Genomic DNA, 23,457 nt, shown 5'->3' with positions numbered 1-23,457 from the left:
AGCATGGTTAAAGTATGTTCAGATAAAATTAGATAACCATAGACAATGATGAGAGATGATTCATTTGGAACTTGTTCAGATGTTCATGATGCTAGATCCCAACAGATGTCATATGGGCATCCAAAACAGCAAGAGATGATATGTAGATGTCCACAGATGCACAACATTAGTACCAAGAACATGAATGCAAAAGCAATGACAAAGTATATACTAATGATCTTGGAACCAACAAGAAATTCCAAGGTAATATGACATTGGAGAGTTTGCATCCATTGCTAAGTATGTGTCAAAGTATGGGCTGCAGGCAAGGTAGAGTGAGAACGAAGAAAGGATCAAGGGATATAATGAAGCATTCTCTTCTTATGCATGGCAGAGATATTGTTTTCAGAATTAGAGGGTGATTGGAAGCCAGCAAGCGAATGACCCAGAGACAACCAGCATCTTGACAGCGTCCAAACTGGTAGGGCAGGAGAGATGGAAGGAAATTCTTAGCAAGATTGTCACAGCTAGAGTTAGATAAGTGAAAAACATGCAATACATGTCTGGCATCTCTCTGCCATGCTGGATTGATCCATCATCCTGGTGCATTCAAACACCAACATGATTGGCCAAGCCTGAATGCCTAATTCCATTTTTGTGCTGTCTTCTCCTAAAGGTAATGCCTTGCGCTGGAGTATAATTCCAAGTGCGTTCATGGTCTCTAGTATCTTGCATATCACAATCCTTGATAAGATGTGTCTGTTGGATGCTTTAGTTTACATGTTGAGCCACTTGTAGCTCAGCTTCCACCAACATCCCAAATGTGCACTCCAGATATTAGAAATAGGAAGCTGGGGAGATTTTGATCATCTCCTCCTGCTTACGGTCAAAGGGCTTAACTGCAGAGACTCTGCCCCACATCAAGGCCAAAGTGAGCAAACTCAGCACAGACTAGCTTGGGATGCTCTTAGCCTGTTGTGCTGAGTACCAAACACTCCACATTCAGGCCACTGTTTGCAGCACAATGGCCTTTTCTCAGTGGTTTCACTCCCACTGTTTTCAATCATTCATGACTGTGGGTCAGGAAATGTCAGCATCCTTTCGGTATCTAGACTTTGCAGACATGTCACATGAGTGATGTTCTTTTCCGAGTAACAGATCCTGAACATTGCAGCATGCACATTGCAACAAGAATGGGAAGTACGCACGTGGGAACGACATCTAGTGGTTAGCCCATACGGTTTCCAATCTGCCAAAAAGAAAATAAAAGCTCTTTTAAGAACAGAAATTAGAATACATCCAATCAATAGGGGCCACAAGTTGTACAGAGTTGGAAATTCAGACTTATTCATTGTAAGTTTAAGATAACAGTTAGAACTACAATGTGCTCTTAACAACAGCATGAAGCAGTTCCTTAATTCGATGGATTTCCAAGTTAAAGCTGTAATTGCTGTTAAGAGATGGATTTCCAACATTCACTCCTGGGAAAGGGCTCTGATAGTGTCTTCATTCTCAACAAACTTTTCACACACTCCCGCCATCCACTCCTGTGATGTGATCTCAGCACCATTTAGTAACATAGCTTTTTCACCACACTTGCAGTTTAGGAACTGTGAAACTCCTTTCGGAAAAAAATGCTTGCTTAATCTATTCATTAATTTGGTTTCAAGAAACACTTCCAAGGAAAAATCTTACTCCGATTTACAGATGTAGAGAGAGCCTAATTCGAATTCATGGTAAAAAATGCCAACACAAGTATTGCTGAGGATACAAGTTTCCATTCAAAGGAACCAGTGCTGGCATGAAGCACTCCAAAGGACTGAAACTGTCATCTAAGGTGGCTTCCGCCAATCAGCTGGGCTTTATTTGAACTATAACCTGTTCCCAGCTGATTGTCCCAACTATCCCATATCTCCTACCTGACCCCAATTTGAATGCTTCTAATAATTTTCTTACTTACCTACAAAGAAAGTCTTGCCTCTTTCAAGGAGGTGGTTTTTAGCTTTATAAGTTTTCTCCTTCTATAGTTCCAGCATGAATAGAATTATCAAAACCTGCAAAATAATAATGCACAAATTTTTCCATAAAACTTAAGATCAAAAACAATTCCATAAAGTATCCAGCTGACATTTTAACAGATCTCATCTTGGCTCAAATACATCTCAGACAGAAAAGAATTTCATACATGCAGTCGATGTTCAGAATACAGTGAGCACAATCCAGGTCTGAACATTGCTACCTGGTCACAGGACCATACATTACCAGAGGTCAGTCAACCCACTGAAGCTATTCTGAGTCTTTGAAAGAGTTCTCCATTTAGTCACACTCCCCTGTTCTTTCCCCATAGCTTTGCACATTTTCCCTTCATCTTTAACCAGTTTCCCTTTGAATCTGATTCTACCTCCCATTTCTGCATCATTTCAGATTCCATCCCCCTCGGCCCTCCCCAGTAGAATTGCCTTTGGGTTAATAAATCTGGTCTCAGCTCTTTTGCCACTTTTCTTTGCTATCAAAATTCTCCATGGGATTTTAGACACCCCTGTCAAATCTTCCCTTGACCTTTTCTACTCTATCAAGAAAAATTCTGACTCTTCCAATGTGATTGGTAGCATACTAATAAATTGGTATTGGTATTGGTTTATTATTGTCACATGTACCAAGGTGCAGTGAAAAACTTGTCTTGCGTGCTGTTCATACAGATCAATTCATTACACAGTGCATTGAGGTAGTACAGGGTAAAAACAAAACAGAATACAGAGTAAAGTGTCACAGCTACAGGGAAGTGCATTGCAGGTAGACAATAAGGTGCAAGGTGAAACAAGGCAGATTATAATGTCAAGAGTCCATCTCATCATATAAGGGAACTATTCCAATAGTCTCATCACCACGGGATAGAAGCTGTCCCTGAGCCTGGTGGTATGTGCCCTCAGGCTCCTGTATCTTCTGCCTGATGGGAGAGGAGGGAAGAGAGAGTGACCCGGGTGGGTGGGGTCTTTGATTATGCTGGCTGCTTCACCAAGGCAGTGAGAGGTATAGACAGTCCATGGAGGGAAGGCTGATTTCCGTGATGCACTGGGCTGTGTCCACAACTCTCTGCAGTTTCTTGCGGTCCCGGGTAGAGCAGTTGCCATCCTAAGCCGTGATGCATCCAGATTGTATAATTTCTATGATGCATCGATAAAAGTTGGTGAGTATCAAAGGGGACATGCCATATTTCTTCAGCCTCCTGAGGAAGTAGAGGCGCTGGCGAGCTTTCTTGAAAGTTGGACTGGCCACATTACTCCAGCTGGAACCTTGGTTTGATAACTTTAATAAAACTTTATAACTCTCTTCCTTTAATCTTCAGTGGCCCTATTTGCAAAGCCAATGTTTGTTCATGGCCAGGAGGAGGTGCGGTTGCCATTACACCTTATACACACATTTCTTCCAGATCTTTAGCCATGGCAGGAACTTACACAAACACAATGCACTACACTCTTACTCTTTTTCAGCTAGAGGTGATACACAGTCATACTTGGCAGGGTTGGCTCTACCATGTTCCAAGGTAAGACTCTGTGGCCTCCTTCTCTCCAGGGGAGTGACCATCCACAACTGGGCAGTATGAACACCGTGTGCAAATATTGGCTTATCCCATGATTGGCCACAGAGTCTCCAGTAAGTGAAGGATTGGAGATCACTGAACATGACTTTATACTCCTCTCTGATTATCCATCATATCCCACATCCCTCGCACCCCACACTCACTTCTACCTTACAGGATTCAGATGGTTTAAATGCACACCCAATGCTTTCTCTCCGCTCTCACATCTTTCTCACATCAGAGAGCGCAGATAAGATAAGGTATCTTTATTAGTCACATGTACATCGAAATACAGTGAAATGCATCTTCTGCGTAGTGTTCTGGGGGCAGCCTACAAGAGTCGCCACACTTCCGATGCCAACAAAGCATGCCCACAACTTCCTTACCCATACTCTTTGGAATGTCGGAGGAAACCAGAGCACCCTGAGGAAACCCACGGAGACACAGGGAGAACGTACAAACTCCTTACAGACAGCGGCTGGAGCTGAACCCAGGTCGTTGGCGCTGTAAAGCGTTACGCTAACCGTTACACTACCGTGCCTGCCCTACACAGCGTGCCGTTGCCATCAGAAGGTGCTGACTGTATCTGTCACTCCAGTTTGCCTGACTCTCCTCACCCAGCAGAGGGTGCTTCAGTTGTGTGGCTTGCACACAAAAGAGGACTCACAGCCAGGCCACAGGGAAAGGGCAGCTTGATTGTCACCTCCTCCAAGGGTGAGTGCAGTGACTCCCTGGTTCACCTTCCCACCTCCACCAACACTGACTCCCCTTCTCAACGCACCTCCCCAAGCAACCACAGGAGATGCCACATCAATGCTTCTACCTGTTGCCTTCCCACCATCCAGGGACCCACCACACATGCTGCCTGACCCCAATATTTCAAGTCAAGTTGAGTTTATTATCACGGGCACAAGTACAGTGAGGTACAGGTACAATGAACAACTTGCTTGCAGCAGCATCACTGGCATGTAGGTACAGACAACACACAGAATATAAATTATACGTAACTTATACAAGGATGCTGCCTGGATCAGAGGGCATGTGCTATCAGGAGAGGCTGGTCAAACTTGGGCTCTTTTCTCTGGCGTGGTGGAAGCTGAGGGGTGATCTGTCGGAGGTGTATAAAATTATGAGGGGCACAGATAGGGTGGACAAGCAATATCTTTTTCCCATTATTGAGCGATCCAATACCAGAGGGCATGCGTTTAAGGTGAGAGGGGGTAGGTTCAGAAGACACACGAGGGGTAAGTTTTTTTACTCAGAGAGTGGTGGATGCCTGGAATGCGTTGCCTGATAGGATGGTGGAGGCAAGTTCATTGGGGGCTTTTAAGAGGGGCTTGGATGGGCACATGAATGAGAGGAAAATGGAGGGAAATGGGCAATCTGTAGGTAGGACGGAATAGCTATGTTGGCACAACATTGTGTGCCGAAGGGCCTGTTCTGTGCTGTTCTATGTCCTACAAGACAGTGGAGAGAGCAAAAACGACTCTGCAAAAACAGTGCAAGAGAAAACCAAAAGGATTTTCAGGATTTTGTTTTTAATTTTGTTTTTTTTTAAAACTGTTTTTGATAGTCTGGTGGTTACCATTAAATTTTCTTTCCAGAATTATTGATTTAGTTGAATATAAATTTCCCCAGCTGCTACCGTATGAAAAGTTCAGCCCTCTCAGAATTAGTGCAGTTACTTCCTGCCCTTAATTAATTGACCCTTTAAATAGCACTGGTAGAATTCTTCCTATCGTGCGGACCCGCTTTCGCGCCCACTCTTCACCTTCTGTGAATGATGCGAATGTGTGGATAAATTCGATGGGACAGGTGCCAAATGCGCATTGCACGGTGATTGACATCAGCAGCGGCCACACAGAAACGCGCACTACCATGCCTTGTGACACCATGAATTATTTCAATATGTTAGAAGCGCGCTATAATTTACCTCTGGTAGTCCCAATCGATTCTATATAAACATTGAGGCCCTACACATTAGAATTTCTAGGCCTATTTGACCAGGACTCTGCACAGTTACCTAGACACGGAAAATCCAGACAGACACATACAAATACCAAATAAAACAGAATATATTGGACATATTTGGCAGGTTACGGCCCGAAACCTTGCCTCTGTTTCTCCACAGATGCTGTCTGATCCGCTGAGTATTCCCAGCTTCTGCAATGGATTGATATACAAACTCCAGGAAATTTTATGTATTAGTTCCACGAATCGGGGGGGGGGGGGGGGGGGGGGGGTGGAGGTGCAAAACTGCAAATCGTGCTGGCTCCCAAATTCTCCTTAACATTAATCAGCAAGCGCAAAAAGAATTTGGAAATCCCCATTAAAGCTAGCCTACGCACGCTGCTACAGAAATGATGCCGCATTCAAGCCCTTTCCACTAAGTATAAGTGAATTGTTTATGAAGTGTTGGACAGGTGTTTCCTGCGTTTGTCCATCCAGACCGGTATCCTGTTGCGTAAGAAATTCTTAGACTAATTGACGCAGAGTTGCATGGCTGATTCACCGCTCGGTTTGAGCAAAGTGCCACAGCCACTCGGCCCGACACAGCAGGAGTTCCCTCAAAATGTAACGTGAAGCACCGGTGTGTCACATTGTCGGGCCAATGAGTCGCAAGGGCCTCTCTCTCTCTCCCCTCTTTATGCACTAAATTATACCATTTCCAATTAAAGGAACGTCCCTTTTAATCTCGCTAACATAGCCTTTTTCTAAATGGCATCTTCACCAGCCACATGCGATATCTGGGAACTACAGGGAGACTAAGTCTGGTTGTCTCGAAGCGCAAATTCCATTGTGTTATTTGCACCTTCACTACATTGTACCTTCAGCAACCTTAATCCATGTAAAACTCCAATTCCGTTACACATACTTGGCGTGAACCACACTGTACAAATACACTATCATACTCTCTTATGTAGCCGCGTATACACAAAGAGATTATACAGACTTAATAACCCCACCCTCATAACCGTCTCAACTGTCTGCTGCGGAAACCCAGTGAGATAAAAAGTCAACAGGCTGATCGATTCCGATTGCAAACTGGGCTCATCACAAATCGGGATATCAGGGATTAATGATAACTTTCTGTTAATATGCATTAAACTGGCTAGACATCGGTCGCTCCGACGCCTCAAACACCACCAGCTCCCCACCACCCCCCCCCCCAAAAAAAATCATTTCTTCTTTTCTTTATCCTAGCGAGATAGGACGAAATGTCGACTGCTGTACAACGCTCTGATATCTGCAGGGCCCTCGGTAATATCTAGGTCTGATACACAAATAAAGGCTCGATGCTGCAGGTAAGAGACGGGACGCATTTCTGGCGCATTTCTCCCCCCTTTCCCCTGACAGAACGCGTTTAATATTCATTACTTACATTTAGGAGATATCAGCTAGCAACAAGCACGCTTGTGAATCCACAGCATTTGTACCGTTTACATGAGGCAAACGCCCAAAGTACTTTTAAATAAACCCAGAGCTATTCATTCCAAAGAGGCAGAAAATCCGGGTCTTTCCTGACCTTAATTCTAAAATAGATATATTCCCTTGGTCGCAGAAGACAAGTTGCATATTTTACATTTTTTTCCCTTTTCTGCAGTAGAAGAGGAGTCACCATTCAATACAAGTGGGTCTGGAAGCGCTGGCTAACATGTTACTCAGACACTGCCTGCACAGTGCGGTTCACATCAGCCGCTAGCATCCTCCGTGCGGACGACAACCTTGTTGCAGCGCGGAACACTGCTTCCCCCGGCCAGAATGACACATCTGGCTGCTTTGCATCTGAACGGTGGTACAGTCTATTCTTCAGGAAAAAAAAGGACGGTCCCCGTCTCTCCTCCTCCCGGGTCTGCGGAACGTCCTGCCAAATCTCCGCGCCCAGAGTTGGTCAGGAAGGAGGCTGGGAGGGGAAGAGGGGACACAGCCTGCGCTTGACCGAGTGGGAGACTACGCTGGGCTCGAACCTTGCATCATCTGACCCACCCTCTGTCCCGGCCCCGCCCCTCCTGACACCCATGCGGACCTGGGGGGAGACGGCGGAGCTGAGAGGAAGGCGCCTACAGGAGCGGGGCAGGGCGGAGGAGGGAGTGGGTATTTGCGATGTAACACCTCTTCGTCACACATCAACAGCAGCTATCTTCAGATTAGAAGTGCAATGTTGCAGAATAGAAGGGGACTTTTAAACTGTGCAGGGAATGATACAAACTGCAGAAAATCGAAAACAATCTGTTTAGAAAACACACTCCCGGATTGGACTATCTGGGAGAGGTCACCCACTGCAATCTCCCTCCCCGGTTTCTCGTGAGACCAATTGTATTTTTAAATCTTCTATTTATAAAGGAATGAGAAATGGAGAAGCGAGAGACTGCAGATGCTGGAACTGTCTGCCTGCACTGCACTGTCTCTGCAACTGTAACGCTTTATTCTGCGTTCTCTTATTGTTTTCCCTTGGGCTACCTCAATGCACTGTTGTAATGAAATGATCTGTATAGATGGCATGCAAAGCAAAGTTTTTTCACTGTACCTCGGTACATGATAGACACATGAATGATGGAAAAATAAGGGGCTATGTGGGAGGGAAGGGTTAGATAGATCTTCGAGCAGGATAAAATGTCGGTACAACATTGTGGGCAGAAGGGCCTGTACTGTGCTGTGGTGTTCTATGTTCTATGAGTTTGGTTTGAAAGAAATACAGACCCAGCAATGTACAAAATCTCAATATAGAAAGGTTTGTCAACCCAGTGAGATTTCTAATGCATCTGATCCAAGTACATTTAAGTGAACTTGCTTTCAACGATTGTGCAATATTCTATATGGTGGCACATGACACAGATGGTAGAGCAGCTGCCTCACAGCTCCAGTGGCCCATGTTCAATGCTGACCTCGGATGCTGTCAGTGTGGAATTTGCATATTCTCCCTGTTACTGCATGTATTTCCCCGGAATCCTCCAAAGAAGTGTTGGTTGGTAGGTTAATTGGCCACTGTAAATTGCCCCTAGTGTAGGTGAGTGGTAGAATTTGCAGGGAGTTGATGTGTAGAATAAAATAGGATTTGTGTAAAATTAATGTAAATGGGTGCTTGATGGTCAGAGTGGACTTGGTGGACCAAGAGGCATGTTTTCATGTTATATGGCTCTCCAGTAATTCAACGGAAATAAATCAGAGCCCAAATGGTATTGGTATTGGTTTATTATTGCCTCTTGTACTGAGGTACAGTGAAAAACTTGTCTTGCATACCATTTGTACAGATCAATTTATTACACAGTGCAGATACATTGAGGTAGTACAAAGTGCATTGATGTAGTACAGGTAAAAAAACAGAGTACAGAGTAAAGTGTCACAGCTACAGGGAAGTGCAATGCAGGTAGATAATAAGGTGCAAGGTCACAACAAGGTAGATTGTGAGTTCAAGAGTCCATCTGAATGTATAAGGGAACCTCTCATTAGTCTTATCACAGTGGGATAGAAGCTGTCCTTGAGCTTGGTGGTATGTGTCCTCGGGCTCCTGTACCTTCTGCCTGATGGGAGAGGAGAGAAGAGAGAATGACCAGGGTGGGTGGGGTCTTTGATTATGCTGGCTGCTTCACCAAGGCAGCGAGAGGTATAGACAGAGTCCATGGAGGGCAGGCTGGTTTCCATGTTGTGCTGGGCTGTATCCACAACTCTCTGCAGTTTTTTGCGGTCCTGGGCAGAGCAGTTGCTGTACCAAGCCGTGATGCATCCAAGTGCTGGTTAATCATAGGTCCCCGGAGAGCAATAATCTGAAGATGGGACTGAACTTTGTGGGATTGAACTGAATTTGGAGTACCGTGTGCAGTTCTGGCCACCACACTACAGGAAGAATGTGAAGGCTTTGGAAAGGGTGCAGAAGAGGTTCACCAGGATGTTGCCTGGAGTGGATTAGCTGTAAGGAGAGTTTGGACAAACTTGAATTGTTTTTTCTGGCGTGTCAGAGGCTGATGGGGCGACATGATAGAAGTGTATAAAACTATGGGAGATATAGATAGGGTAGATAGTCAGGTCTTTTTCCCAGGGTGGAAATGTCAAATACTAGAGGGCATAGGCTTAAGGTAAGAGGAGGAAAGTTTAAAGGAGATTTACGAGGCAAGTTTTTCACACGGTGAGTGGTAGGTGCCTGGAACCCACTGCTGGATGAGATGGTGGAAGCAGATACAACAGTGGCATTTAAGAGGCATTTAGACAGACACGTGAACAGGCAGGGACTGGAGGGATATGGACCACATCCAGGCAGATGGGATTAGATAGATCGGCTTCATGGCCGACACAGACATGGTGGGCCGAAGGGCCTGTTCCTGCACTGCACTGTTCTATGTTCTACGTAACATAAAACCTGGGATCAAGTATGAAAAGCTTAGTACGGAGCACATATGAGCAGGCTGTTTAAGCTTTCAAGGAGTGGCACTGTGACACAGCAGTTAGCACCGTCAGTGTAGGATTTGTACGTTCTCCCTGTAACCACGTGGGTTTCCTCCAGTGCTCTAGTTTCCTCCCACATCCCAAAGAGGCATGTTAACTTTAGGTTATTGTCAACTGGTAGGTTAACTAAGTATTTAACTTACCCCTTAGTGTAGGCTAGGTGGCAAAGAATCAAAGACAGGAGGTTGATTGGCAGGTAAAGGAGAATACATTCTAGAGGGAATGGGAGTGAAGTGATTGCTGAGAACCTGCAGAGACTAGATGGGCTGAATGGCCCCCACTTGTTTAATAATAAATACATAAAATTAAAAATATGAAAGTGCAATGCTGATTTGTGACCTCACTCCATTTATAGATATTAATATGCCAATATTAGTATCTATGATTAGGCATCTACTTCAAACTTTAAGGCTATGATGTAGAAATCTCCTGTTAGAATTATCTCATAGAGTCAGAGAGCACTACAACACAGAAACAGGCCCTTTGGCCCATCTAGTCCATGCCGACCTGATCTTCTGCCTAGTCCCGTCTACCTGCGCCCAGACGATATCCCTCCAAACCCCTCCCATCCATGTACCTTTCCAAATCTCTCTTAAGTGTTACAATTGAACCCGCATCCACCACTTCCACTGGCAGCTCGTTCCACACTCGCACCACCCTCTGAGTGAAGAAGATCCCCCTCAGATTCCCCTTAAATATTTCAACTTTCACCCTAAACTTATGTCACCTGTTGCATAATAATTCCCCAACCCTTAGTTTGTCCTCATTTACTCATCCACACAATGTGGGTGTCACCAGCAAGGTCATCACTTATTATCCTTCACTACTCACCCCCTCCAACACCCTCCAAGGGCGCCAACACCCTTGACCACTGCTATACAACCATCAAAGATGCCTTCCGAGCCACCCCTCGTCCTCACTTTGGGAAATCAGACCAACAGGCTGTGCTCCTTCCCCCTGCATACAAACAGAAACTGAAACGGGAGGATCCGGTACGGAGAGTCGTGCAGTGCTGGTCTGAGGAAGCAGATGAGCTTCGACGTGACTGCCTTGAGACAGTGGACTGGACCATGTTCAAAGACTCAGCTGCCAGCCTTGATGAGTATGCCACCACCATCACAGACTTTATCAGCAAGTGTGTGGAGGACTGTGTACAAAAGAGGACAATATGGGTGTTCCCAAACAGGAAGCCGTGGATGAACCGGGAGATCCACTCCCTACTGAAGGACAGGACTGCTGCACACAAATCTGGTAATCCTGATCTGTACGAAAAAGCGAGGTATGACCTTCGTAAAGAGGCAATACCAACTCAAAATAGAGTCCCTGGCCAGCCGCCAGTTATGGCAGGGCTTACATGCCATAACAGCCTACAAGACGAAGTCAGGCTGCATAGCTAACAACAGCACATCCCTTCCTGATGAACTTAACGCATTCTATGCACGTTTTGAACAAAAAGGAAGTGGATTGTCATCATCCACTCTGACAGCCACCAACGCAGCTGAACCTGTGATCACAGTGGAGGACGTAAGATCTGTCTTACGAAGAGAGAACACGAGGAAAGCACCTGGCCCAGATGGTGTCCTGGGCTGCGTGCTCAGATCTTGTGCTGATCAGCTGGCAGAAGTATTTGCAGACATATTCAACCTCTCCCGGCTTCAATCTCAGGTTCCCTCCTGTTTTAAGAAGACCACTATCATCCTGGTACCAAAGAAAAGCAAGGTAACGTGCCTCAATGACTACCGACCAGTGGCTCTGACATCCACCATCATGAAGTGCTTTGAGAGGTTGGTCATGGCATGCATCAACTCCAGCCTACCAGACAACCTGGACCCATTGCAATTCGCCTATCGCTGAAACAGGTCTACAGCAGATGCCATCTCCCTGGCCCTTCACTCAGCTCTGGAGCATCTGGACAGTAAAGACACTTACGTTAGACTATTGTTTATTGACTACAGCTCTGCCTTCAATACAATAATACCAAGCAAGCTTGTCACCAAACTCTGAGACCTAGGACTCAACATCTCCCTCTGTAACTGGATCCTTGACTTTCTAACAAACAGACCGCAATCAGTGAGGATAGGCAGCAATTCCTCCGGCATGATTATTCTCAACACTGGTGCACCTCAAGGCTGTGTCCTCAGCCCTCTACTCTGCTCCCTATACACTCATGACTGTGTGGCCAGATTCTGCTCTAACTCCATCTACAAGTTTGCAGATGATACCACCGTTGTAGGCCGTATCTCAAACAGTGATGAGTCAGGGTACAGGAAGGAGATAGAGAGCTTAGTGGAATGGTGTCATGACAACAACCTTTCCCTCAATGTCAACAAAACTAAAGAGCTGGTCATTGACTTCAGGAAAGGGGGCAGCGTACATACACCTGTCTACATCAATGGTGATGAGGTCGAGAGGGTTGACAGCTTCAAGGTCTTGGGAGTGAACATCACCAACAACCTGTCCTGGACAAACCACATGGATGCCATGGCCAAGAAAGCTCACCAGCGCCTCTACTTCCTCAGGAGGCTAAAGAAATTTGGTCTGTCCCCTTTGACTCTCACCAACTTTTACCGATGCACCATAGAAAGCATCCTATCAGAATGTATCACGGCTTGGTATGGCAACTGCTCTGCCCAACACCGCAAGGAGTTGCAGAGAGTTATGGACACAGCCCAGAACATTACGGACACCAGTCTCCCCTCCTTGGACTCTGTCTTTACCTGTCTTTACCTCTCATTGTCTCGGTGTAGCAGCCAGCATAATCAAAGACCCCACCCACCTGGGACATTCTCTCTTCTCTATTCTTCCATCGGGTGGAAGATACAGGAGCCTGAGGGCACGTACCACCAGACTGAAGGACAGCTTCTACCCCACAGTGATAAGACTATTGAACAGTTCCCTTATACAATGAGATGGAGTATGACCTATGACCTCATGACCTCACGATCTACCTTGTTGTGACCTTGCACCTTATTGCACTGCACTTTCTCTGTAGCTGTGGCACTTTACTCTGTACTGTTATTGTTTTTACCTGTACTACATCAATGCACTCTGTACTAACTTAATGTAACTGCACTGTGTAATGAATTGACCCGTAAGATCGGTTTGTAAGACAAGTTTTTCACTGTACCTCGGTACAAGTGACAATAATAAACCAGTACCAATACCAATACCTCCATTTCAGAGGACATGTAAGAATCAAGCAGGGGCAGTAAATGTGATCTTGCCAATGATGATCAAATCCCTAGAATGAATATAACAACAACTAACGGCCCTGTCCAGGTAAAGGCAGCAGATCTCCTTAGTGAAATAGATATTTCTGCAATGAACAGGTACTTGCATGATAGTGTAGTGGTTAGTGTGACGCTATTACAGCACCAGCGACCCGGGTTCAATTCCGCCCACTGTCTGTATGTTCTCCCCGTATCTGCATGGGCTTCCTCCAGGTGCTCCCACATTCCAAAGACGTACAGGTTAGGAAGTTGTGGGTGTGCTATGTTGGTGCCGAAAGTGTGGCGACACTTGTGGGCTGCCTGCAGAACAATCCACGCAAAAGATGTATTTCACTGTGTGTTTCGATGTACATGTGACTAAAAAAGATATCTTCTTTGAAGCCGGCTATTTTCTTATTCCAGGTTAATTTAATTGCTTGAATTTGAATTCCAAGACTGGTCTGGTGGGGTCTGAACTCATGTCACTGAATCAACAATCTATGCCTCTGGTGGGTGGATACAGACTTCACCTGAGTACAGGGAATTCCACATTGCAGATATCAAAAAAGTGGTGTAGACAAATCAACATCTCGAAACTGCTTCTCTCATTCAATTACATTTTTAAAATGTATTTATTCTTTATTCAGTACATGGCCATTGCCAACAAGGCCAGCGTTTATCCCCCGTACCTAATTATCCTTGGGAAGGGGGTGGTGAGCCCCCTCACAGCGGCAGTCCATCTGGCAAAGGTGCTCACACTGTGCTGCTGGGAGTGGGAGAATTTCGGGATTAAATCTCAGTAATGATTAAGGGCTGGCGATGTCAAGACAACGACCTTTCCCTTAAAGTCAGCAAAACAAAGGAGGTGGTCACTGACTTCAGGAAATAGGGTGGAGTACACTCCCCTGTCTGTATCAATGGTACTGAAGTGGAGATGGTTGAGAGCTTCAGGCTTCTAGGTGTAAGTATCACCAGCAATTTGTCCTGGACCAGCCACGTGGATGCTATGGCCAAGAAAGCACACGAGCGGCTTGACATCCTCAGAGGGGAAATTTGGCATGCCTCCGATGACCCTCACCACTTTTTACAGATGCACCATAGAAAGCATCCTATCCTGATGCATCACAGCTTGGTACAGGCTCATGAACAGCTTCTATCCCGATTTTATCAGACTCTTGAATGGACCTCTCATATGCTAAAATATGAACCCTTGACCTCCCAATCTAGCTTGTCATCACCCTTTATTTGTCTACCTGCATTGCACTTTCTCTGTAACTGTAACACTATATTCTGCATTCTGTTTTCCTTTTTACCGCCTTAATTTGTACCTATGAATGGAATATAACTACGTAAGGCCCTCTTCATTATTGCAGGTGACGTCAACCAGGCCAACCTCAGGAGTGTGTTACCAAAGTACTACCAGCACGTCTCCTGTCCCACCAGGGGCCCTAACACCCTTGACCATTGCTATACAACCATCAAAGATGCCTTCCAAGCCACCCCTCACCCTCACTTTGGTAGATCAGACCACCAGGCTGTGCTCCTCCTCCCTGCATACAATCAGAAACTGAAACGGGAGGATCCAGTACAGAAAGTCATGCAGTGCTGGTCTGAGGAAATAGATGAGCTTCTATGCGACTGCTTTGAGTCAGTGAACTGGTTCATGTTCAAAGACTCAGCCGCCAGCCTTGATGAGTACTGTATGTCACCACCATCATGGATATTATCAGCAAGTGTGTTGAGGACTGTGTACCAAAGAGGACAATACGGGTGTTCCCAAACAGGAAACATGGATGAACCGGGAGATCCACTCCTTACTGAAGTCGAGGGTTGCTGCATTCCAATCAAGTGACCCTGATCTTTACAAGAAATCGAGATACGACCTCTGTAAAGCTATCAGAGATGCCAAGAGACAAACAGAGTCCCAGACCAGCTGTCAGTTGTGGCAGCGTTTATATGCCATAACAGGCTACAAAACGAAATCGGGCAGCATAGTCAACAACAGCACATCCCTTCCTGATGAGCTTAACGCATTCTATGCACGTTTTGAACAGAAGGGAAGTGATTTGGCACCACCCACCCTGACAGCCTCCAAAGAAACTGAGGACGTAAGATCAGTCTTCCGGAGAGTGAACCCGAGGAAAGCATCTGGGCCGGATGGTGTCTCTGGCCGTGTGCTCAGATATTGTGCTGATCAGCTGGCAGAGGTATTTGCAGACATATTCAACCTCTCCCTGCTTCAATCTGAGGTTCCCACCTATTTTAAGAAGACCACTATCATCCCGGTACCTAAGAAAAACAAAGTAACGTGCCTTAATGACTATCGACCAGTGGCTCTGACATCCACCATCATGAAGTGCTTCGAGAGGTTGGTCATGGCACACATTAACTCCAGCCTCCCAGAAAACCTCGACCCACTGCAATTTGCCTACTGCCGAAACAGGTCTACAGTGGACGCCATCTCCCTGGACCTACACTCAGCTCTGGAGCATCTGGACAGTAAAAACACCTACGTTAGACTATTATTATTGATAATAGCTCCGCCTTCAATACTATAATTTCAAGCAAACTCATCACCAGACTCTGAGACCTGGGATTCAACACCTCCCTCTGCAATTGGATCCTTGACTTTCTGACCAACAGTCCACAATCAGTGAGGGTAGGCAGCAACACCTCCAGCATAATTATTCTCAACACCGGTGCCCCACAAGGCTGCGTCCTCAGTGTCAGCAAAACAAAAGAGCTGGTGATTGACTTCAGGAAAGGGGGCGGTGTACGTGCACATGTCTACATCAATGGTGCTGAGATTGAGAGGGTTGAGAGTTTCAAGTTCCTTGGATTGAACATCACCAATAGCTTGTCCTGGTGCAACCACGAAGATGTCATGGCCAAGAAAACTCACGAGTGCCTCTACTTCCTCAGGAGTCTAAAGAAATTTGGCATGTGCCCTTTGACACTCATCAACTTTTATCAATGCACCACAGAAAACATCCTATCTGGATGTATCATGGCTTGGTATGGCAACTGCTCTACCCAGGACCACAAGAAACTGCAGAGAGTTGTGGACACAGCCCAGCACATCACAGAAACCAGCCTCCCCTCCATGGATTCTGTCTATATTTCCCGCTGCCTTGGTAAAGCAGCCAGCATAATCAAAGACCCCACCCACCTGGGTCATTCTCTCTTCTCTCCTCTCCCATCAGGCAGAAGATACAAGAGTCTGAGGGCAGATACCACCAGGGTGAAGGACAGCTTCTATCCCACTGTGATAAGACTTGAACGGTTATATGATGAGATGGACTCTTAACCTCACAATCTACCTAGTTATGACCTTGCTCCTTATTGTCTACCTGCAATGCACTTCCCTGTAGCTGTGACACTTTACTCTGTATTCTGTTATTGTTTTTACCCTGTACTACCTCAATGCACTGTGTAATGAATTGACCTGTACGAACAGCATGCAAGACAAGTTTTTCACTGTACCTCGGTACAAGAGACAATAATAAACCAATACCAATACCAATGATCTGTCTGATTGGCATGCAAACAAAAGTTTTTCACTGTATTTTGGTACATGTGACAATAATAATAAACCAATACCAATACATTTCATGACAGTGTGTTTCATGGAAGGGAACCAGCAGGTAGTGATGTTCCCATGTGTGTCTCGCCTGGTGATGGAGGGTGCAGATTTGGGAAATGCTGTTGGGGTAGCCCAAGCAAACAATTGCACTGCATTCTGTGGACAATGGACACTGCAACCACCATGTGCTGGTGGTGGACAGAGTGAATGTTTAGGGTGCTGGCTGAGCTATCAGTAAATGATATCAAGCTTCTTGAGTGCTTTTTTTTGGCCTTCATCTCTATCCCACAATTTGTATGTTTTTCTTTTGTTTCCTTTTTTGTTTATTTGTTGGAGCTGCGTTCATCTGGGCAGGTAGAGAGTATTCCTTCTTGTGCCTTGTAAGATAAGATACATATCTTTATTAGTCACATGTACATCGAACTACACAGTGAAATGCATCTTTTTGCATAGAGTGTTCTGGGGGCAGCCCACAAGTGTCACCATTGCTTCCGGCGCCAACATAGCATGCCCACAACTTCCTAACCCGTACGTCTTTGGAATGTGGGAGGAAACCGGAGCACCCGGAGGAAACCCACACAAACATGGGGAAAATGTACAAACTCCTTACAGACAGTGACCGGAATTGAATCCGGGTCACTGGTGCTGTAAAGCGTTATGCTAACCGCTACACTTCCGCGCCTGTCCTGCCTTGTAGATGATAGGAAGGTTTTGAGGTGTCAGTAGCTGAGTAATGCGTCAGAGAATCCTCAGCCCTCAATCTGCTCTTGTAGCCACAGAAATCAAATGACCAGGTGAGTGTCTGGTCAACAGTGACATCCTCCCTCTTCCCAAAGGATATTGATGGTGGGGCACTCGGTGAGATAATGCCATTGAATTTAAGGGTAGAAGACTAGACTCTTCCCTGTTGAAAATGGTTGTTGTCCAGCACTTTTGTAGAATTGAACATTCAGCAAACATCCCCACTTCTGAGCTTATGATGGAACCCATAACCTTGCTGAATCAGTGGCAGATGGTTGGCCCCAGATCACTGTCCTGAGGAACTCCTGCTGGACTGGGATGGCTGGTTTCCTATAAACACCACAATCTTCCTTTGTGTGAGGTTTGGCTCCAACCATTAGAATGTTTTCTCCTCGATGTCCTTTGACTTCATTTTTACCAGGGCTCCCTGATACCGCACACGGTAAAATGCTACCTTAATGCCAGGGGAAATCTATCTCACCTTACCCCTGGGATTCTGCTCTTTGATGCATGTTTGGATCAACAATATGATAAAGTGTTGAGCCAAACTGACCATTGGTGCGTAGGTAAATGCAGTTTGATAGCACTCCGATGACACTTTCCATCACTTTGCTGATGATTCAGAGTATACTGATGGGTCAAACTGGATTTCTGCATTTTGTGTACAGAACATACTTGGCAACTTTCCACACTGGTGGATGGATGCCAGTGCAAGATTCACAGTTCTGCTCCATGCAGTTTTGATACAATTCCCTGATATCTGCATCTATTTATAGCAAACAAAACATTTTCACCTGAAACGTTAAATTTGTTTCTCTACAGGTGCTGCCTGATCAATTATGAATTTCCAGCATTTTTAAATTTTTGATCTTTAATTGGCTTTTTCTCAAAAACTCCATCAGTGAGAACTGACAGTTGCAAAATATGCATTATTTTGAAAGAAACCCTTCAAAGGGAATGTTTTTCCTTGAAAATGAACAGCTGTCAAATGTTTCATTTTAAACCACCATTTATCTCGAAAATGCCTTAGTAATTATTTACCAAAGTGGCCACAAACAGAAACATCAATCTCATACATGCCATTGTTTCAGTAAACAACTAATCCCCAGTGTCAGATAATTCCATGTTCTGACTCATCAAACCTTAAAGCACCCAGGTAATGAAGAAATGAAAAGTTAATTAAATCAGAGAGTGAACTGAAACCTAATATTGTTAATTATGGGTACATAACTAGGTTTCAGCAGCAGATAACCTGGGTAATATACAAGTAGCCACTTTTGATGTCGACATGAATACAACAACAACTTTTTTTTATTCACAGTGAAATAAGACACTTCACTGAAGTGCTATCAAATAAAATCTGACACTGGGCTGAATTGGTGTTTGGAAATCTGAAAGAAGCTGCACTACAAGTCCAATAAGGGTGCCTAGAGTGCACCATCCCTCAGCAGAAAGTGGCATTTCAGCTGTGCTCAGGAGTCCTGAGCCTCTGCCCAGTGAAGTACTGAAGACCCAGCAGATCTACCAGTTCTCAGGTGGAAGACCTGACCCTTAGATTCTGCTTTCATTTACATGTTGGACTAAGTATTTGGTAGTTTAGCGGTTAGCGTAACGCTATTACGGCACCAGCGACCCTCGTTCAATTCCGGACACTGACTGTAAGGAGTTTGTACGTTCTCCCCGTGTCTGCGTGGGTTTCCTCCAGTTGCTCCAGTTTCCTCCCATGTTCCAAAGACATATGGGTTAGGAAGTTGTGGGCGTGCTATGTTGGCGCTGGAAGTGTGGCGATACTTGCGGGCTGCCCCCAGAACACTCTACGCAAAAGATGCATTTCACTGTGTGTTTCTATATACATGTGACTAATAAAGATATCTTATTTTAAATATTCACAGCACAGAAACAAGGCCATTCAGTCTATCAGATAAATGCTAACATTTATGATCTCCACAAGCCTCCTCCAACTCTTCTTTATTTAATCCTATCTGCACATCCTTTAATTTCACGTCCCTCAAGTGCTTAACCACTTTTACCTTGAAGACATCAAAAGCACTCTGATGTTTTCACATTTCACCCACTCACTGGATGATAAAATTAATTTTAAATGGTGCATTGGACTGATCATTGAATTCTTATATTTGTTGCCTTCATTCTGGTCTCAATCACATGGAAACATCTCACGCATCTACCCATAATCTCAGTCTTCCACAGTCTACTACAAAGAGATCCAGCCTCTTCTATCTCTCCTAATAGGCTGAAAATCTCTGTTCTGACATCATTCTTTCTTTGTGTCCTTTTACTCCATGGAATTGACCACAGCTTTCCAGTTAAGATCTAATATCTTTCCAACATTGTCATTTAGTTCACTGATTATCCATATCCCAATTGAAATCTCCTTCACCAGCAAATTGCCTGGGCTTTCCCCAGAGGGCGAAAGCTTCATGTGACTAAGGGCTAGGGTCTAATATCCATAAATGGGAATTCTTCAGAAACTGGCTTAGAAGTAATTTGTCTGATAACTTTGTTCTTGATAGAAACACAAAACAGACATTCCCACCTCTTGACATTCTACTTTTGATGGAAGCCAATAACTTTATCAGCTGGTCAAGAGATTAAAAAAAAAACTCTATTAATTAGAGAAAGAACTTTTTCCCAAAGCTTTTTCAAAGCAATCTGGAGAATTACATTTGCTTAATCAGTTTCCTTTGAAGTGAGTGCTCTAGGGCAGGATCTGTGAAACCAACCAATAAACCTACCACCCTAACCAAATATAGGAAAAAAAGAGAATGGTGGGTTTATCATGCAGTTATAAGTAGACAGTGTTATCAGCAATCTATTGAATTGTAGCCAGAATAATAATGACGAACAATTAAATATATGCTTTCAGATCTGGCACCAGAGAAATTATTCCCAAAAATCAGCTCTTGTCACTTCCAACTAAATATGGCAGCCAGGAATTAATCATAAAATATTAATGTTTTAAATTAGCTTTAGGGTGTAAGACACAATGGCCTTGTGTGGTAATATCCAGCAACTCGGAAATAATTGAAAACATGGTCCTAGGGAGCAATAATCCAGCAAATGGTTAAAACATGACTTTGCAGCTTGTTCTGATTTTATATAAACCCGTTTCCCCAAGCCTGTTTGCATGTACTTACTAGGGTAAATCGCTGGATTTTCCTGGATTGCAATTGTATGAACAGTTCCGCTGGTTGATGCACCAACGGGAACAAAGACGGAAATTTCTCGGGGAGCCCGCATGCCATTGTTTCAGTGTGGTGACCGCAGTTCGGACCTAACCAAGTGCAGTACCGCCCATAGGGATAACGGAGAGCGCGGCCGCTTCTTGCCTCTGTTGCTTACCCCACATCGTTACGAGGAGCAGGGTTTTATCCATTGGGAATTACGGTCCAGCTGCTTGGGTTCTCTGCCTGCGAGAGGCGGTGGCGACACTCGGAAACACACGGGTTGCTTAGAGACTGGCATAATCTTTCATTCAGTGCAGTGTAACCTCAGGAGAGGAAAAACACAGCGAAGGAAATGCAGCTATCAGGCCCCCGAATTCTCGCTGGAGCTGATATCAGCCTTGTGCTGGGCTCAAACCTTAAATCCGTTCCCTCTACCTTTACCAGTATTGGGAAACTCGTGGAAACCGTCCGAAAATTTGGTGGAAGTTTCAGACATTCCTATGTAAAGCAAACAAGAATGGAAAAGACATTTGGACCAGGTACATGGACAGGAGAGGTTTATGGGCCAAGCACAGGCAATGGGACTAACTCAGTTGGGCAATTTGGTTGGCATGGACAAGTTGAGCCAAAGGGCCTGTTTTCTGTGCTCCATCACTCTATAATAATTGGTTGCACCCAAACTGCCTCAATGGGATAAACACCACAGCATCACCTTTGTGCCATAGTTGCACTGAAAAGTTCCACCAAATTGTTCACATCAGGACATGAATCACAGCAAGTGTTCTAACTCATCAGTTGCCTCTCCCTGAATCAGATGATGAAGGCAGGATCTGGGGTCAGAAGAGATTGATAATACAGCAGAGTTGAGATCCGTGGCAAGGAAATGAGGTCAGGGCACACTCCGAGATATGAAAACCCAATCCAGTTTTTCTTGCTCTTTATTTTCCCCTCGTTCTTTCCCCCTTCTGTCTCCTCTTGGGTCACCTCAAGCTTTCTTCCCTCTCTATGCCCTTCGCTTCCTCTCTGCCCCCTTCCCTTTCCTTCCTATCGATTCTATATCCTTTTCCCCCCGGCAAGTGGTAGGCACGGTAGTGTAGCGGTTAGCATAATGCTATTACAGTGCCCGCGACCCAGGTTCAATTCCGGCCACTGTCTGTTTGTATGTTCTCCCTGTGTCTGCGTGGGTTTCCTCCGGGTGCTCCGGTTTCCTCCCGCATTCCAAAGGCGTATGGGTTAGGAAGTTGTGGGCATGCTATGTTGGCACCGGAAGCGTGGCGACACTTGCGGGCTGCCCCCCAGCACACTCTATGCAAAAGATGCATTTCACTCTGTGTTTCGATGTACATGTGACTAATAAAGATATCTTATCTTATCTTAAGTAACATTCATGCCATGGTCATCCCGAGCTCCCAGTTACTAGCCATTGTAATTCCACTCCCCATTCCCACACTCGGTCTCCTCCACTGCCAGGATGAGGCCAAATGCAAACTAGAGGAACAACACCTCCTATTCTGCCTGGGGAGTCTACAACCCGATAGCATGAACATTGAATTCTCCAATTTCAGGTAACCTGCTCCCCCCCACCCCCGTCCCTTTCTCTCTCCATTTGATCTACCAGGTCCTCCTACACACATCCGACCTCCCCCCACTCCCCTCCTGCTCCCTATCACCCAGTTTCATTTCCCTCCCATGACCCACACATTCCACCCACTGGGTCCCCTCTTCCACTGTTCCCCTCTGCCCACCCCCCCCCCCCCCCATTAGGTTCCATGCTCCACTTTCCTCTCCTATCAGATTCCATCACCCGCAGCCCTTTGTTTCCTCCACCTATGGCCTCCCAGCCTCTGTCGCTCTCTCCACTCTTCCCTCCTCCATCTGCCTATCACCCCTCCTCACCTGGATCCACCTATCACCCACCAGCTCTTGCCCCATCCCCACCCTCTTATGTCTTTATACTGGCTATGACATAACCAGTCCAGATGAAGAGTCTCAACCCGAAATGTTGACTGTCCATTTCCCTCCGTAGATGCTGCCTGACCCGCTGAGTTCCTTCAACAGTTTGTGCTTTGCTTCTTGCCACGTGACCCAGGCTATGACCATCTCCATGCCATTATCATCTCCAGTTCCCTAAGCTTCAACATCTGACCCAGAGTTTTGGTAAATCTACACCTTGGGAACAAATTCATAAAGAAAGCACAGAAGACAGAATAATAAAATGCTGTTAAGTAACCAAAAATATTAATTTCTTACATTACACCCACAATTATTGTGTTTTGCATTAATCATACCTTGCTTTCAGTTGTAGCTTTGTTTATAGTACCACAGACTTGAGTAGATAACTCCAGGCTGATGCTCCAATACAGCACTGAGAGAGAAGTCACAAGAAATTCTGCAGATGCTGGAATCTGGAGCAATACTTTATAGAATATACTCTATAGTTCTCTATAGAACTCTGGTTAGGTCGCATTTAGAGTATTGTGTGCAATTCTGTTCACCTCACTATAGGAAGGATGTCAAGGCTTTAGAGAGGGTGCGGAGGAGGTTTACTAGGATGCTGCCTGGATTAGAGGGCATGTGCTATCAGAAGATGCTGGACAAACTTGGGCTCTTTTCTCTGGAGCGGTGGAGGCTGAGGGGTGATCTGTTGGAAGTGTATAAAATTATGAGGGGCATAGGGTGGACAAGCAATATCCTTTTCCCATTATTGAGCAATCCAATACCAGAGGGCATGCATTTAAG

The 23,457-nt window shown here is 45.2% G+C and overlaps 1 protein-coding gene across 4 annotated transcripts in view; it reads right to left on the bottom strand.

Annotated features, from left to right (window-relative positions):
* lrrc8c (leucine rich repeat containing 8 VRAC subunit C) overlaps positions 1-20,778 on the bottom strand; it is a 47,484-nt gene extending 26,706 nt beyond the window's left edge. The window contains exons 1-3 of one of the 4 annotated variants that reach the window (XM_052012936.1): positions 20,689-20,778; positions 1,940-2,033; positions 1,188-1,228 (exon numbers count right to left, since the gene is read on the bottom strand). In XM_052012936.1, coding sequence (XP_051868896.1) covers positions 1,188-1,200 — 13 coding nt within the window. In that variant the 5' untranslated portion in view covers positions 1,201-1,228; positions 1,940-2,033; positions 20,689-20,778. Of the gene's footprint in view, positions 1-1,187; positions 1,229-1,939; positions 2,034-6,941; positions 7,502-20,688 lie in introns of those variants that run through there. The other 3 variants (XM_052012935.1, XM_052012937.1, XM_052012938.1) reach the window with 3 other exon arrangements.
* Between the last annotated feature and the right edge of the window lie 2,679 nt (positions 20,779-23,457).

This window comes from Pristis pectinata, chromosome 3, assembly GCF_009764475.1.
Source record: "Pristis pectinata isolate sPriPec2 chromosome 3, sPriPec2.1.pri, whole genome shotgun sequence".
Classification (NCBI taxonomy): Eukaryota; Metazoa; Chordata; class Chondrichthyes; order Rhinopristiformes; family Pristidae; genus Pristis; species Pristis pectinata.
The sequence above is the reverse complement of the archived record's forward strand: the minus strand, read 5'-3'. Positions and strand labels throughout refer to the sequence as shown.